Raw genomic sequence first — 16548 nt, 5'->3', positions numbered from 1 at the left:
TTAATTGTACATCTAGAACGTTAGTGTAGTGACTGCTTAGCCAGGCTGGAGTACAATATTCGGCTGTTGAATAGACTAATGCAAGAGCCCCCAAGAAGTGTTTGTAAGCTTGTGAATGATGTCATTGCGAGTTTTTACATTAGCTGCAGTTTTGCAGAAGTGTTGTTTGAAAGTTAGAGAAAGTTTGGGTTTCGATTCTGTTTTAAAATAATCCCTTCGCTTTCTATGTTTAGTGTGTGGTTAACTTCGGGGCTATTTAGATAATAAGCTGTAACTTCTGTCTTTGTAAGGTTTGGTTAAAGATCCCATTTTTTAAAATATGTGTAAATAATATTTAGGTTTCCTTCTATAATAACTTGGACGTTATCGATGTTTCTTTCTTGTATACCTAAAGCCATGCCATCTGCATAAATAAATTTGCGTAAGGTTGCAGTGGGAGCATCTGAGGTGTAAATTTTTAACAAGAGCAGCGATAGAACAGGCTCTTGGGGTAAGCCGTTCTGTAAACTTTTAAATGTACTAATTTTCCCATTAACGCTAATTTGAAATAATCTGTCACTGCATTTGATTTACTAGGTTATTAAATGATTGGCATGGTACCATCTGGTGCAATTTAAGTAGTAGGCCTTCTTTCCATACTGTGTCGTAAGCAAAAGTAAGACCGATGAAAGCCACTGCCATTTTCATGTTCTTTTGGAAGCCACTTAAATGTTGTTAAAAAAAGAACTTGATTACTGCAGTTCCTTCCTGGCATAAATCCAGCTTGTTCTATGGGAATCGTTCCGCTGACAGATGGCAAAAGCCTCGCGTAGATTATCCTCTCAAAAATCTTATAGCAGACACTTAAAAGGGCGATTTGTCTGTAACCCCCTGGTAGTGATGTGTATTTGCCTGGTTTGCCGATTGCGTTGACTTTGCTTTGTTTGTTTTTGGACCAGTGTGTTTTATGAACTCGGGAAATATTTTCTTAACTACTGCAGCTTAGCGACACTTAATTAATTAAGTCTAGTACATTGAAAAGTTCGTGGGTATCTATTTGCCTCATAATTGACAGGTTTTGCTGATGTTCAGTTTTGATCTTTTTGAGCTGATATCGTACTTTTCTTTTATGAACTTTTTCTATAGCTGATTTTGAGATAATGCATTTCGCCATATCTTCTGAATTTGATGATGAAGAATTACTTGTTGGGATATTATGGCCTGTTCGCAGTTTTCTATGTAGGTTCCTGGTTCTTACAGAATTCAGACTCTAGTTGTTCATCTACGTCTGAGTCTCTGGTTTGCTCGTATTGATCATACAGGTCTTTACATTCTTTGGTCTAATATGGAATGTAGGATTTGGTTAGGATTGTGTAGAATGTGTTTTTTAGCAAAGCGCTAATTATAAGTTTGGTAAATCTTTAGTAGTTTTCTACCTTAGGCTCAATATGTCTGATATAATCCTCCAATTGGGCTTGATGCTTATTCCAGTTTGCCTTACAAAAGTTCCCTCTAGGCAGAGGAATTGAAATTATAATGGGAATAGTGATGTCCATAGTTATTATTACTGGCCTATGTTTTGATTTTGGGAAATTATAAAAACTTCTCTGGTGGTATGGTTATGGCAATCGTCTTTGCTGGATATAAATGTTATATCTGGGTTATATCCTTTGGTCATCTAGCGGAAAAAAGGTAGGCTTTTGTTTATAATCGTAAAAACAGGGGATTTTATTGCACATGTGGTTCATTCCAGAGAAGGATATGAATAAATACATGGAAAACAATGCTTTGAACTAGAAATGACTAGAATAAATGGTATATTAGCATTAGACATAGCGGTTATTAACACATTTTTTTCAAAAGGGATACAGTAAAGTCATCATATACAAATGTGGACAAAATCGTTCTCACTATTTTATGATACGAGAAAAGGATAAATGTTTTTCATTGTTTTGATATTGGTATGATCTAAGATAAAAACTTATTAGAAATTCAATATTTTACAAATTTATATTTCCACTGATCGGCAATTCTCTTTTAAAATAGGCATTTAATGCATTTTGTTTATAGGTTTTAAATGTGAAGACGATGGTTTTTACCCACATCCAAAAGATTGCAAAAAATATTATTGGTGTCTAAGTGGTGCAGGCGACTCTGGTATTGTAGCTCATCAGTTCACCTGCCCAGCAGGTAAGTTTGGTTTTATATTCCGAAAAACTCTGTTTTGCTTATCGTGTAAATCATGAAATTTATTTAAAATATATTTTAGGTTTATACTTTAATAAAGCCGCTGATTCATGTGACTATACACAAAACGTGCTATGTAACAAAAAGATGCAAAAAGTTACCACGACTACGACTACTACGACAACGTCAACTACAGCAAGAAGTCAAGATGCGTCATCTACATCTTCGCCTTCTTCTCTTCTATTTTCTACAAGGGTGCCATCCAAAATAGGAGCTGGAAGTAGATCTATTTTTAGACACACGACAACCACAACAGAAGCATACGAGGTAATAATGAATGTAAATGTTTTATAAATTATTCTAAACATTCGTTTGAAATTCTTCGTGATATTATCATTGAAAAATATGATATCATGTGAAACTTGAGCAATGAGAAAAACATTTTTCTCATTGCTATTTAGATTTAACTTTAGATCTAACGTATGGTCCTAAAGTTTTGGGAAAAATTTCACCTGGTCTGATTGAGAAGCAAAATGCATTTAACAAAGAAGGCCATGGAATTGAAATGTCATCAGTTATTGACATTTAATAAACAAAGCAGAATATTTTGGTTTGTGCTCTGCAAAATGTCTTATAAAATTGATATTCGTCGAGGTGTTTATAATATGGTTGGGCGAATGTCGAAACGAGATATTGTTAATATTTATCGAGATTAAAACATAAGCAAATCGACAATTTATCGCACAATCAGAGAATGTGAAAAAGGGATACCATGTGTTAACTTGCTTAAAAGTGGCCGACCGCGGATTTTGAACCATATAAGAGAGGCAAGACTGATTGAAGCAGCTAAGAACAAAATTGGGGTCTCACAGCGAAAACTGGCCAGAATATTTCATGTTGGAAAGACTACAGTATACAGGACCCTATCGAGTAACAATATTATCTACCGGAAGAGAAGGAAAGCTCCAAAATACACAGATGATCAATTAGAGAGAATTCCGAGATGTTGCCGCGCGTTAAGGCGAGTACATTTCGTCAACAAGTTGATCGTGATGGACGATGAAAAATATTTTACTTTGTCCGACTCTGAGATGAAGGGTAACGATGGGTTTGACACGAACGATTACGAAAATGTACCTGATGAAATAAAATTCAAAAGTAAGAAAAAATTTGAGGACAAAATTTTGGTATGGTGTGCAATTTCTGAGGCTGGCTTTATCTCACAGCCCTACATTGGTGTTGTTCGAGGCGAAGCCTTAAACGCAAATATTTATATTCAAAGATGTCTCTCTAAATTGCTTCAGTTTGTGAACACACATCATGCAAATGATCAAATAGTCTTTTGGCCAGATCTTGCTTCATGTCATTACGCGAGGATCACAAGGGACTGGTACGAAACTAACAACATGTCCTTTGTACCGAAAGCAGACAATCCCCCCAACCTACCTCAGGCTCGTCCAATTGAAGAGTTCTGGGCAATGTTAAGTCGGAAAGTCTATAATAACGGATGGGAAGCACAAAATCAGGATCAGTTAAGACGCCGCATATATACAAAAATTAGAGAAATTGACACCGAGGTCGTCCAAAGGATAATGCAACGTGTCAGGGGAATTATTAGGCAAATCGAAAATAATGGTCCCTTGTCTGTCATTTGAATTTTGATTTATAATAAGGATAGGTAAGTTAAATTGTTGAATAATTTAATAAAAATATAAGATTATTGTGGTCAGAGTTATATGCTTTTGAAATTTTTCCCAAAACTTTAGGACCATACGTTAGTATTAGGTACTGTACGCCAGAATAGAAATAGATATGAGTTGCGCGCAAACCAGAAGAGGCATGCAGAATTCCTTTACCTATTAAATTACAGGGTTGCTACAGTTTCCATAAATATTGACTGGTTTCTTTGTAAATAATTGTTCTACAAAATAATGACTGTGTAAAGAGTTGCATTTAATTATTTTAAATTTGTAAATTTTTAATTGTTATTTGAAAATGTTACTTAATGATAAAATAAATGTATTGTGATGATTCGAAACTAATTACACTTATCTTAGTACGTTAATTTCAATCGTCTGCCGTACACAACAATAGTAATTAATTATAAAAAGCTCCACCCTTTTATACATTAATAATAAAAAATAGAATTTGGAATTAAATCAAATCCTCATCGCTGTCATCAGTGTCTGTGTCTGAGTCTGGAAATATATCTTCGCTATCAGAATATTGACCTAAATTTGTAACATTAAATGTTTGTATTAGAGTTCAGGAGATTAGAAATTTAGCCTGAGCGTTGAAAATATGTATCTGATTCTCTGAACTCTGCCGATCTTCTATCAAGAGGCTGTGTTTGGCATTTGTTCGAATATCGATGGTGGGAGGGCTCGAAATGGTTGTACAGAACAGAAAATAATTGGCTCCAACAAAAATTAAAGGTTAATGAAGAAGAAGTCCGTACCGAGAAAAAGAAAAAAGCTATATTCATTATTGAATATGACGTCCGACGATTAGTATCTGCATTACTTTTCTGAGTACACAAAACTTTTAAGGATGATAACTTGGACGCTACGATTTTGGTATAATACAAGAAATTCAAACGAAAAACGTACAGGTGAATTGGTCACTGAGGTTTGTACTGAAGCTAGTGCAGAACGAAGCTTTCGGTTCAGATACGAAACGAACTCCCTAGCTAAACACTAGTTTGTCGATAAAGTTGGACTTGTCCGTTTACGCGCTACTTGCGCTACTGAGTAACTTGACACAAAAGTTTTACTTCTGTTATCTATAAAATTCTATAAAATGTTGACAAACATTTTATAGTACGTAAGTTAATCTGGGGCTTACACAAAAGCTCTTGTTATATAGGCACAAAAGGACTGCTTAGTTTTCTTTGCGAAAAATATTAGACTTAGGACTAGGGGGTAGACAGATTTTGCGGTCCAAGTTATGAAAATGTAATGTGTGCAAGAGACAAGAAGGGAAATCTTTCGAAATACAAACTCCTTCGTTGCCGGCCGATAGAGGCCAGTATGCTGCAGTATTTAAACTTTCCGGAGGGGACTCTTTACTTAAAATCGGGCGAGAAACCATATGTTTGCTTATTCACTTGTACCGTTTATCGTACAGTGCATCTGAAACTCGTTACCTCGTTGTCAACAAATGCTTTTATTTAAGCTTTTCGTCGCTTTGTTGCAAAACAACGCAGCCCAAAACCAGTTTATAGTGACAATAGAACAAATTTTACGGGATTCGAGAACGCGCTTAAGTAATTAGACTGGAATAATAATCGCGAAATATAGTTCTACACAACGATTTAAGTGGCATTTCAACCCTCTTACAGCTGCATGATAGTGTGGATTTTGGGAGCGATTAATAGGACTTTTGCGAAAAGTTTTTGGTTTTGGTCGAACTTCTCTCAATTATGAAGACTTATTGCCATTGTCATTTGATTATGAGAGTATAGTTAACTCGCGTCCTAATCAGTTATGAGTTTCCGAAGTGTGACTTTCTAGAGCAGAATTCTCTCACTCGCAAAATACGACGTTTACAAGAGTTCAAAAACCATTTGCGAAAAAGATTTCGAGCTAAATATCTGGCTCAACTAAAATCAGGAACGAAGAAGACGAACGTGTGCCTATCGGCGATGTCATTTTAGTGGGCAACGACAATATTAAGCGTCTCTAGTAACCATTAGGAAAAGTTATTAAACTTATACCTGATAAAGATGACTAGATGCTGTTAGGGAGGAATCAGACTGCTCGACCAGAGCGACCGTCCACGATCGACCAATATTACGAGTATATGAAAATGTATGCGCAGAGTTAGACTGGTGGACCGTCCATCACTTACAGCGATCGTCCAGTTTTGGAATTCGGACTTGTTGGAATTTTTGATCGTTGGTCGATGAATATGGAACATTTCGCATTTATTTATACTGTTCTAAGCAATGACATTGGCCATTGACATTTCAAAATTTGTAATTAACCTATAAAATTTGGGCTTGCTCATGCGATAATAATTTTGAAATTTAATAAAATAATTTAATAGAATGGGATATAACACAGTTGGTGTCTTTTTAAAAAAATGTCACGCACCCAAACTGTCCTACGCCTACGAAGACGTCTTCACATAAATAAGTAATAAACAATTTATCAGTAGAATTATCGCTGCTAATTCTATTCATAATTCAATTTTCTACAAAAAGCCCGGTAAAATAATATTACAAAAATTTGGTTATGTTGATATAGCCTCCTGACGTTTTGAAGTGGTTTTGATGGTCGGTCAATGGAACACGAACGGGTAATGTGAGTTTAAAAATAAAAATACAAAAGTTGGTTGATTGTCGTTGGACGGTTGGTCGTGGTCGGTCGATCAGTCTGATGCCTACCTTAGTCGTCTTGCGACCGCACAATTCAACTTTTGAGGCCATTTCAAAGACTTTACTCGTTAGAAATCGTCGAGGCAAACATTACTGACAAGAATATCCAAGGTAATGCTCTACACTGTAGAAATGATGCGGCTCCAGAGAGGGTGCAACAAGAGAACGTTTGTCGCCTACAGGTTGAGGAAAAACCATGATGCGTTTAGTTTTTCGGTAATATTGTGTCTTCAGCATTTATTAAAAGCTCGTTCGAAATCCAAAAAGCATGCTCTTCAACTCATCTCTTTAATTGCTAATATCTCATAAAATTGATTTTCTAAGACATTGTCACTAAAGCGTTCACTAAGATCATTCATAGAAGAATATATGATAAATGTGAGTCAAGTTTGGCTTTCGGAAAGCACTTGGAACTAGGGAAGCAATTTTCGCTCTCCAGGTGCTTATACAGCGGTGTAGAGACGTTGATAAGAACGTGGATTTATGCTTTGTGGATTTTAGAAAAGCATTTGACAATGTTAATCATGAACAATTGATAGATATTCTGCGAAAGACAGGTATTGACGACAAGGACATTCGAATTGTGGCAAAACTTTACTGGGGTCAAACAGCAAGAGCAAAAATTGGCAACGAATTCACTGAAAGTGTGCAGATTAAAGGAGGTGTCCGTCAGGGGTGTATATTATCCCCACTCCTATTCAATATTTATTCCGAAGAAATATTTAACAAATGTATGGAAAATGCAAATGAGGGCATAAAAATAAACGGCGAGTTAACGAACAATATAAGATATGCCGACGACACGGTGATCCTTGCCAGTACCATAGACGAATTACAGCAGGTAATGGAAAGAGTTTATTCAGTTAGTGAGGAATACGGCCTGAGCCTCTACTTCAAGAAGACAAAGTGGATGCTGATAAGCAGGAAGCAACAGCCTGCTCGACAGTTACGGATAAGTAACATACTAATTGACCATGTAGAATCTTATGTGTACCTTGGCACCAACGTAAATGCAAAATGGGAACAGGCCACAGAAATTAAGGCGAGAATAGAACGAGCTAGAGCAGCATTTAGCAATATGAAAAAGCTCCTCATAAGCAGGGATATGTCTTTTCCCCTAAAACTACGTTTAGTTAAATGCTACATTTTTCCGATCTTACTGTATGGTGTGGAGGCCTGGACGCTGACGGAGACGCTCACGAGAAAACTAGAAGCATTCGAAATGTGGGTGTACCGACGCATTCTTTGCATATCCTGGACCGAACATGTCACCAACATAGAGGTAATCCAAAGAATCGGAAAGGAGAAAGAAATCGTGAATACAATTAAACAAAGAAAGCTTGAATATCTAGGCCACATATTGAGACACGATAAGTACCGTCTACTGCAATTGATTGTCCAGGGAAAAATAGACAGTAAGCGAGGGCCAGGCAGGAGAAGACACTCGTGGCTCCAAAATCTGAGGAAGTGGTTCGGGCTCACATCGGTCGAACTATTCAAAAGCGCCGCAAACAAGATCAGAATTGCCATGTTAATAGCCAACGTTCGCAACGGACAGGGCACTTGAAGAAGAAGAAGAAGACATTGTCAATCAGAACAGGACGGGTAACAAAAATTAGAGTTTTCCCGTGTCTACATTAGCATCGGGTTAATTAACTTCTCCATTAATTTAACCATGGCACGTGGCAGGGTAATTGATTTACATAATTCTGAGTCAATGCCCAGAATTGTAGTATTTGAAACTACATGTGTATGTTTTTATTGTAGTGTATTTAATAATACTCTAATTTATAATTCAACAAAATTTTCATAAGAAACGTTAAAAATATAAAATAAAAGTAATATACAAAATAGATAGAATCAGTTATATTTTGTCCACTTTTTCTGCATTTCTATTATATAATGCCTGCGAAACTGATAGAAGTGGATGTTCAGATGGCAGTATCTTTTTTTCTAAAGGAACTCCCATTGGTAACATAGGCCGATATCCTGCGTATGTTGTACATTGTGGTATGTCGTGTGGGTATCTTAATTTTTCTTCGTTAATTAATTTGCTAATAGTTTTCTTGGTATCGATTGGTACTACGTCTTTTAAAGGATCAACGCAAGCTCCACAAATAACTGGATTTTCAACTTCCTTTCGCAGCCAATATTCTCGTGTTGGATCTGGAACACCTCTAAGTTGATTATCGTCCCAATCTTTACCCATTTTTCGAAACTTCTCTGGTAATGGGGTCACAAGATTCAATTTTAAAGATACTTTATCGGAAGTTTCAATTTTATCAATTTTTGGTTTAATTTGTTTAAAATTAGCCGTAGCTTCCCTCTCCATTTTTCTCCATTCAGTAGTATAGGTATGGTCCAAGAGTATATTTCTTAAAGTTGGATCCTCTATATTATCCAACGGTATAGCTGGCAAAAGAAATACTCTTGGTCTAGTTTTTATTGCTTCCTCCTTGGATCCATCTATAATCTTCGGTAACTCCTAAAAGAATTTAGCGATTTAACATATGGGACAGAAATAAGACACATTGTAAATTATGCATCAAATAAAAATTTGGTGGGTTTGTGATGCACAAACTCCATATCCAATTTCTGGACAAGTATATATTGCTAAAGGACTGAATGGTCTAGAAAAGAATGAGGGAGAACAAGTTATAAGAGATTTATGCATGCAGTTCAAAGGATCGAGTAGAAACGTCACCATTGACAACTTTTTCACGACATTGCGTTTGGCTTCGTTATTGCTTAGCTGGAAGCTTTCAATCGTAGGAACACTGATGGAAAACAAGTTCTATATTCGGAAGGAGATGAAGAAAAACAAATATTATAAGAAACGCTCCTTCGTGTTTGGTTTCAGTGAAAATGACAAAGTAGCTATTTACTCATATTTCCCAAAAAAAGAACGTATTGTCACTGTACTTTCAACAATGCACAACGATATTAGCATTACTAACCCTAAGAAAAAATGTTATAACCCTGGAAGTTATAATGTACTAAAATATTACTAGTGGATTGGATTATGAACCTAGCGCTAACGGACATAGACGAGGGAATACTTATAAACGGAGAACGATTGAACAACATAAGATACGCTGATGATACTGTCATTTTTGCAGACAGTCTTAAAGGTCTGCAGACACTTGTCTCCAGGGTGGCAGAAGTAAGTAGCAGGTTTGGGCTTGATTTTAACATCAAAAAAACCAAATACATGGTTATAAGCAAAAATAGGATACCACCTGGTCAATTACTAGTTAACCAACAACCTATAACACAAATCACCAACTTATGTTATCAGGGTGCAAACTTAAATGAACAGTGGGACCAATCGACGGAAATTAAGATAAGGATCGAGAAGGCAAGATCAGCTTTCGTCAAAATGAAAAAAATCTTTAACAGCCACGATATAAAATTGGAAATAAAAGTACGTTGACTAAAATGCTACGTATTCTCCGGTCTTTTATATGGCGTGGAGTCATGGACCTTAACTGAAGCATCACTGAAGAGACTCAAAGCATTTGAGATGTGGTGCTATAGACGCATGTTGAGGATTTCTTGGATAGACAGAGTTACCAACGAAGAAGTACTACATAGAATGGGTAAAGAGCGCGAACTAGTCATAACCATAAAACGTCGCAAACTAGAATACCTGGGTCATATAATGCGCAATGAACAACGATACAACCTACTTCGGACCATACTTCAAGGTAAAGTGCATGGGAAAAGAGGTCCAGGAAGAAGAAGAATATCCTGGCTGCATAACCTGCGAAAATGGTTTAACTTAATCACTACCAGACTTTTCAGGGCAGCAGTCAACAAAGTCAGAATAGCCATGTTAGTGTCCAATATCCGTAACGGATAGGCACCATAAGAAGAAAATACTACTAAAGAAGGCGTAGATAATATGGACAAAATGGTTACCCATTATACAACCAAGAGAGACAGAAGCTTCGTAGGCTTCAAGCAAAATTTTTCGATTACTTCCTCATCGGAGCGATATTTTTTACCACGGAACATTTTTTTTTTTTTAGATCAGAAAGAAGGTGGTAATCGCTGGGGGTCAGATCTGGACTGCAAGTTAGGTGCCTTAGCAATTTAAAGCCCAGTTCGTGCATTTTTGAGATCGTTTTTATCGACTTATGACACCGTTGCATTATGTTGGTAAATCAACAATTTTGGCTTGAACAAATGAGGCCTTTTCCTTACGATTTCGGTCATCAAATACTACAGTAAACCAATATAGTAGTTTCATGTTTCAAATAGGCAATAAAAATACACTCATGGACAAAACTATCGAATATTTTGGAATTTTCAAATTTTTGTTTTTTCAAAATAAATTCTGGTCAATCAAGTCGTTTATTGTAAAATAGAGTTTATTTTAACAATGTTTAATGAACAATTTTAAGTTTCTATGCGTAGAAAATTGTGAAAAAAATAAATGTTTAATATTATGTAAATAAGGTTATTTTATTCCAAACTTAAATGATAATTTAAATTGCTTAAACAAGTCGTTTTAACTAAAAGAAGTGCATGATCAGTAATGAGTATTCCCTCCTCTAGCTCTAAATACTACTTGCATCTTTCTCAGCATGCTTGCAAGTAAATTGTGGACATATCCTTGGGAAATTGCATTCCATTCATCCTGTGCAGCAAGTCGAAGCTGCTCTATCGTATTTGGAACGGGATTTCTTTGTCGTATGCTGCGTTTTAAGTGATCCCATATGTGCTCTATTGGATTTAAATCCGGGCTAAACGGTAGCCAATCCAATCTTCGAATTTGGACCTCATCAAGATAATTACTCACTATGGCAGCGGCATGTGGTCGAGCATTATCGTGCATTAATGTGAATCTATCATATCCAATGTAACCAACATATGACAAAACATGATCTTGCAGGATATTTTAAACGTAAGAATCACCAGTCATCCGTCCAATCACTTCCACAAGTGCGGTACGTACCTCCCAACTAATACCTTCCCAAAGAATTATGCCATCAACTCCAAAACTAACGGTCTGGGCGAGACTGCAGCTGGCGACTAAAACAACTTTTATTATTTTTAGATATCAACCAAATTATCACAAAGCATCAACATGGATTTCGAAATAAATTTTCTACTTCCACAGCCATTAACAGTTTCTATGAGGAAGTCTTAATCTCTATTGAAAACAGTGAAAATCTAACTGCCATTTTTTGTGACCTCAGTCGTGCTTTTGATTGTGTGCAACACGATGTACTCCTCGATAGATTGTACAGATATGGTGTTAGGGGAGTTGCCCATAGTTGGTTTGGTTCCTATCTGAAAGACCGGCATCAAATAGTTAGAGTGAAAAATAACTTCAAGATTTCAATGTCTGATCCGATTGTTAATAAAAATGGGGTACCACAAGGCTCCATATTGGGCCCGATATTATTTATTTTGTATATTAATGAACTACCAAATGTAACGTCTGATGCATTTGTATCAGTTTATGCTGATGACTCAACAATGCTATATCGCGATAAAGACATAAATTTTTTACAAGATAAAATAACAAACTCACTGAAGACCTTCTCTGATTGGTCCAGTAATCAGTTTTGAGTTGTAGTGATGTGAAGTTTTTAGGAGTGACTTTCGACTCTCATTTATCTTTTAAGACTCATTGTTGGAATGTATGTAAAAAACTCAATTCTAAATGTTATCAATTGAGAAATTTGGGTAGAATACTTAGTCTGCAACACCTTCGTCTTTTTTATTTTGCTGAGGTACAATCGACAATGAGTTACGGTATAACTGTCTGGGGTGGCTCTTCTAGTATAAAGGACGTTTTTAAGGCCCAAAAGCGTATTGTCAGATGTATTGCAGGTGTTCCATATGGTTGGTCTTGTAAAAACCTATTTAGAGATTTAAATATATTAACAGTGTATGGAATTTATATTTTGGAATTATTGATACTAATTCATAAAAATAAAAGAACTTTTTTATGTAACAGTGATATTCACTCACACAACACAAGAAATAAGAGACAGTTTGTAGTACCCTATCGACATTTAGAAATAAGTAGGAAGTCATCTACTGTCTCTGGTTTACTACTGCATAATCAACTTCCTCAAAAATTTAAAAACATTCATTCAACTACAGCTTTTAAAAACCAAGTCAAAGAGTACCTAGTGACCATGTGTCCTTATAAATTAGGTGAATATTACCAGAGTGTATCTGTGAATGCCCAAGCTGCAACATAACCAAATTTAATATTATTTTAATTATATTATGATTTCCATATTGTACGTTTTATATGTATTTTAATGTTTTAAATATTTTTAGTGTACCTATTGTTTTCATTTTTTTGTAATGACTTTATAGTGATTTATATTATACTTTGTAATTATTTTTAAATTTATATTTATAATTTTAGTTTTGACTTGCTGTAAACCTTGTTGTAACTTACAGTCAAATAAACTATCTATCTATCTATCTATCTATATTCTCCAACTCTTCCGTAGACGTAGTTTTGACCATCTGGCTTCCATAATAGGATTCTGGTCTCATCAGTAAAAAGAACGTTTTTCCAGTTGTCGATATTCGACTAAATATGTGTTCTTGCAAATACCAAACGACGAGCTTTATGATTTTGGAGAAGACGTGGAACTTTGGCGGGGCGTCTGGGCTTTAATTTTGCTTCTTTTGATTTTCGTTTAACTGTTTGTGAACTCACATTAACTTGTCTAATATTAAATAGCTCCTTTCTAAGGTGTATCGATGTCAATGAACGATTTCGTGTAGAATTAAGAACCAAAAAACGGTCATCAATTGCGGTTGTGCACCTTGGGCGTCCTTGACCAGGCCTTCGTACAAAATTTCCTGTTTCGCGGTACCTTTTTAGAGTATTCGAAACTATAGATTCAGTTCTGCTGAGACGTCGTGCGATACCTTTTTGGGCATATCCTTCCTCGTACAAAATTACAATATGGGCTACTTGGACTTCATCGCAGTGTCAAATTGGTGGGATACTTGTTTTAAACTTAGTTAAATCAAAACAATATTTACTTAAACTTAATAAATTAAACTAAAAATAACCGAATTAGTATGATTTTTCCTTTACGTGAAGAAGGATTTTTATGATAAAATGTACGAATGACACTAACCACTGAATAAACGTCAAAATAAACATCAAAATATTTCAAAACAGTTGAGTACATCAGCCTACTATATAAGTATTATCAGTAATCTAAAATTATTTTGAAATAATAGTGACTACAAAAAAAAATTGGAAAATTCCAAAATATTGCGATATTTTTGTCCATGAGTGTAATTCCTTGCGGGTCCCAAAATACAGAGTTCACAACCTTTTCGGCGATTTGTTGCGTCTTTGGTCGCTTTGGAAATCTTTCTCCGGGTGATGTCCACTCAGATGACTGCCGATTTGATTTCGGAGTGCAGTGATTGATCCATGTTTCATCTATTGTGACATACCGATGCAAAAATTCCAACTTATTCAAATTAAGCATGTCCAAACATCTCCGAGATTCATCAATTCTTGAATGTTGTTTTTGCTCTGATGTGAGAAAACGTGGCACCCATTTGGAAAACAGCTTTCTCATACCCAAATGTTCATGTATAATAGTCAAAATGCTATCCTTTAATAACATTAGAATATCACCTATCTTTTTCAACTTCACTTTGCGGTTTTCCATAATAATTTTCAGCATTTTTTTGATGTTTTCGGGAATAACTGCATCATTTGGCCTTCCGGAGCGCTCGGCTTCATTGGTGTCGGTGCAGCCGCGTTTGAATTCAGCAAATCATCGTTTAGTGGTTGTATTCGATGGAGCAGAGTTCCGGTAATACTTTTTGAGGTCGGTATTTTTTCCATTAAATATAAGTGATAAATCAACATACGAAGTTGGTTTTAATCCATTGTTTATAAAAATTATAAAAGTAGCGTCACTTCAAACACTGTAATTCGGTAAATAATAATCCGACGGACATGAAAATTTGGACAATATGCTTTTGAAGGTTAGAACTACCGAAATATTAAATGGAAAATTCATTAGAGTCGCCATCTCATGATAAGGCATGGGACTTATTTACCGATGTATTAGACGGTTCTATAAACAAAATTTTTCTTTTTTTTTTTGTTCTACTCTTAATTTCTCTCAACATTTTTTTTTTGTTATTGCGCTTATTGATTTATGATTGCAGTTCCGAGTTGATATTTTTATTGTTATTAAGTGTCTGAGGATTGCCTGTGACGAATTTGTTTTGAATTATGGAGGCTCATCAGTGTATTTGGTTCTTCTGCCATGGGATAGACGATATAGATATTCCACAATATTATAAAGAAAAAATTTAAACATTTAAACGATCTGTTAACTTCTGATATTAGAGTCTAAGAGATGAAGAACCAAGATAAGCTTTTCATAACTTTGGTCGAAGAACAAAGAAAAAGAAGTATATGATAAATGATAATGAAACCCTTTTTATTGCAAAAAAAGTAACTACATCACTACAAATCAAGTATTGTTTTTTTTTAATATGTTTAAATTATACATAATTTACCTCAAACGGTTTTTGTGGATCACTATGCAAAATAGGCTTACCACCAACATGCAATTCAAATGGGACATGGACATCTTGGCGTAGTTTTGAAAAAGTTTCATGATCCTCCTTTTCATACGCTTTTGACGGCTTTTGTGGTTTCTCGTCGCGACTTTTTTGATAATCATATGTTGTACGGGAAATGTCGGAGTATTTTTTGAAATCATTCTGATATGTTGTTGTGTAAGACGTTGAAAATAAATCTTTTTTAATACTATTGTCATAAAATTCCATATTTTGACAGGACGAAACTTTCAAATCAAATAAAGAATAAACTTATAGTACAGCTGAATTAACATACCTAGTATTCGATTACTTGGTTGACGATGTTCAATTTTTTGATAAATATATCACAAATTATTTTCCTCAGTAGCGTTCTTTATAAATTAATAGCTTATTATTGTTAAAAATAAGTCATAATTAATTGCTTTAGTTTATCAATTATTTAATTTAATCTTAACTGAAGCACAATACAAGTAATGAAAGAATCGGAGAAATATAACTCTTTCTCTAGGGACTGATAACCACATTTTAAGCATAGTTTTGTGAATATTTTTTGAAGTTTATTTATTTTCAAACTAAGTAGGTACATATAAAAAGTATGATTTGAAGAACACGTAAAAAATACTAAAGGCAAAATATGGAGAAATGACGAAACTCGTCACTGGATCATCTGAAATCAAAAGTAAAAAAAGATTTTGTTAGTTTATGAGTTTGTCGATGTGATGACGTCAAGTTTTTATTTTTAAAATGATTTTTTCAGTTTTTAACATCACTTAGAAGATAAAAAGAAGGTGGTACAATAAGCGGTACAGTAGACTAATGCTAAGCTTCTTACTATGTTTTCAGTATTTTATTATTTCTATTTAAAACAAAATTACATTAAAATAATTCAATAAATTATTATGTTTGCTCCTAACGCCAACTGCTAACATAAACAAAGCATACGTTGTTTACTTCTGACAGACCATCAAAGTCAGACTAAATATTAAATTAATCTTCTTCTTGTAGTGACTATATCCTTGTAGTTTCGGATGTTGGCGACCATCATGACAATCTGTATTTTGCAAACTGCGGCTCTGAAAAGATTTGTGGTTGTCGGCATCGCCTTTCTGGTCCTCGTTTTCCTTCTACTTTTCCTTGAAGAATTAATTGCAGCAACCCATATCTTTCGCTGTTCCTCATGATGTGACCGTGGTCTTCAATGTTGGCTGTTTTTATCGTGGTTCACCACTCTTTTCCTTTTTGCATTCTTAATAAAACGTCCTGGTTAGTAACGTGGTCAGTATAGGATATCTTCAGCATTCTACGAGAAAGCCACATTTCGAAAGCCTCAATTTTCCTACAGGTAGCGTCTGTAAGAGTCCACGACTCAACTCCGTACACCAGTATAGAAAAGATATAACATCGTAGTAACCTGATTTTTA

General features: G+C 35.1%; 2 protein-coding genes across 3 annotated transcripts in view; one reads left to right on the top strand and one right to left on the bottom strand.

The window, feature by feature from the left end:
- Cht6 (Chitinase 6) overlaps positions 1–16548 on the top strand; it is a 296348-nt gene that overhangs the window by 198241 nt on the left and 81559 nt on the right. For both annotated transcript variants that reach the window (XM_072540946.1, XM_072540945.1), the window contains exons 11-12: positions 2050–2169; positions 2249–2493. In XM_072540946.1, coding sequence (XP_072397047.1) covers positions 2050–2169; positions 2249–2493 — 365 coding nt within the window. The remainder of the gene's footprint in view (positions 1–2049; positions 2170–2248; positions 2494–16548) is intronic.
- On the bottom strand, positions 8296–15402 carry LOC140447971 (uncharacterized). The gene is made up of 2 exons (XM_072540947.1): positions 15083–15402; positions 8296–9029 (listed from the first exon to the last, which is right to left on the bottom strand). Exons 1-2 carry the CDS (start codon positions 15353–15355, stop codon positions 8409–8411), a joined length of 894 nt encoding a protein of 297 aa, XP_072397048.1. The 5' UTR covers positions 15356–15402; the 3' UTR covers positions 8296–8408.

The sequence above is a fragment of the Diabrotica undecimpunctata genome, chromosome 8, assembly GCF_040954645.1.
Source record: "Diabrotica undecimpunctata isolate CICGRU chromosome 8, icDiaUnde3, whole genome shotgun sequence".
In the NCBI taxonomy this organism is placed as follows: domain Eukaryota; kingdom Metazoa; phylum Arthropoda; class Insecta; order Coleoptera; family Chrysomelidae; genus Diabrotica; species Diabrotica undecimpunctata.
Note: the sequence above shows the minus strand (reverse complement) of the source record. Positions and strands in the feature narration are given on the sequence as shown.

Bases quoted from the DNA above. Each gene is read 5' to 3' on its own strand.
- LOC140447971 (XM_072540947.1), bottom strand. From the start codon at position 15,355: ATGGAATTTTATGACAATAGTATTAAAAAAGATTTATTTTCAACGTCT. The intron at 9,030-15,082 runs GTAAATTATGTA...AAATTCTTTTAG, and splicing joins ATCCACAAAAACCGTTTGAG to GAGTTACCGAAGATTATAGA.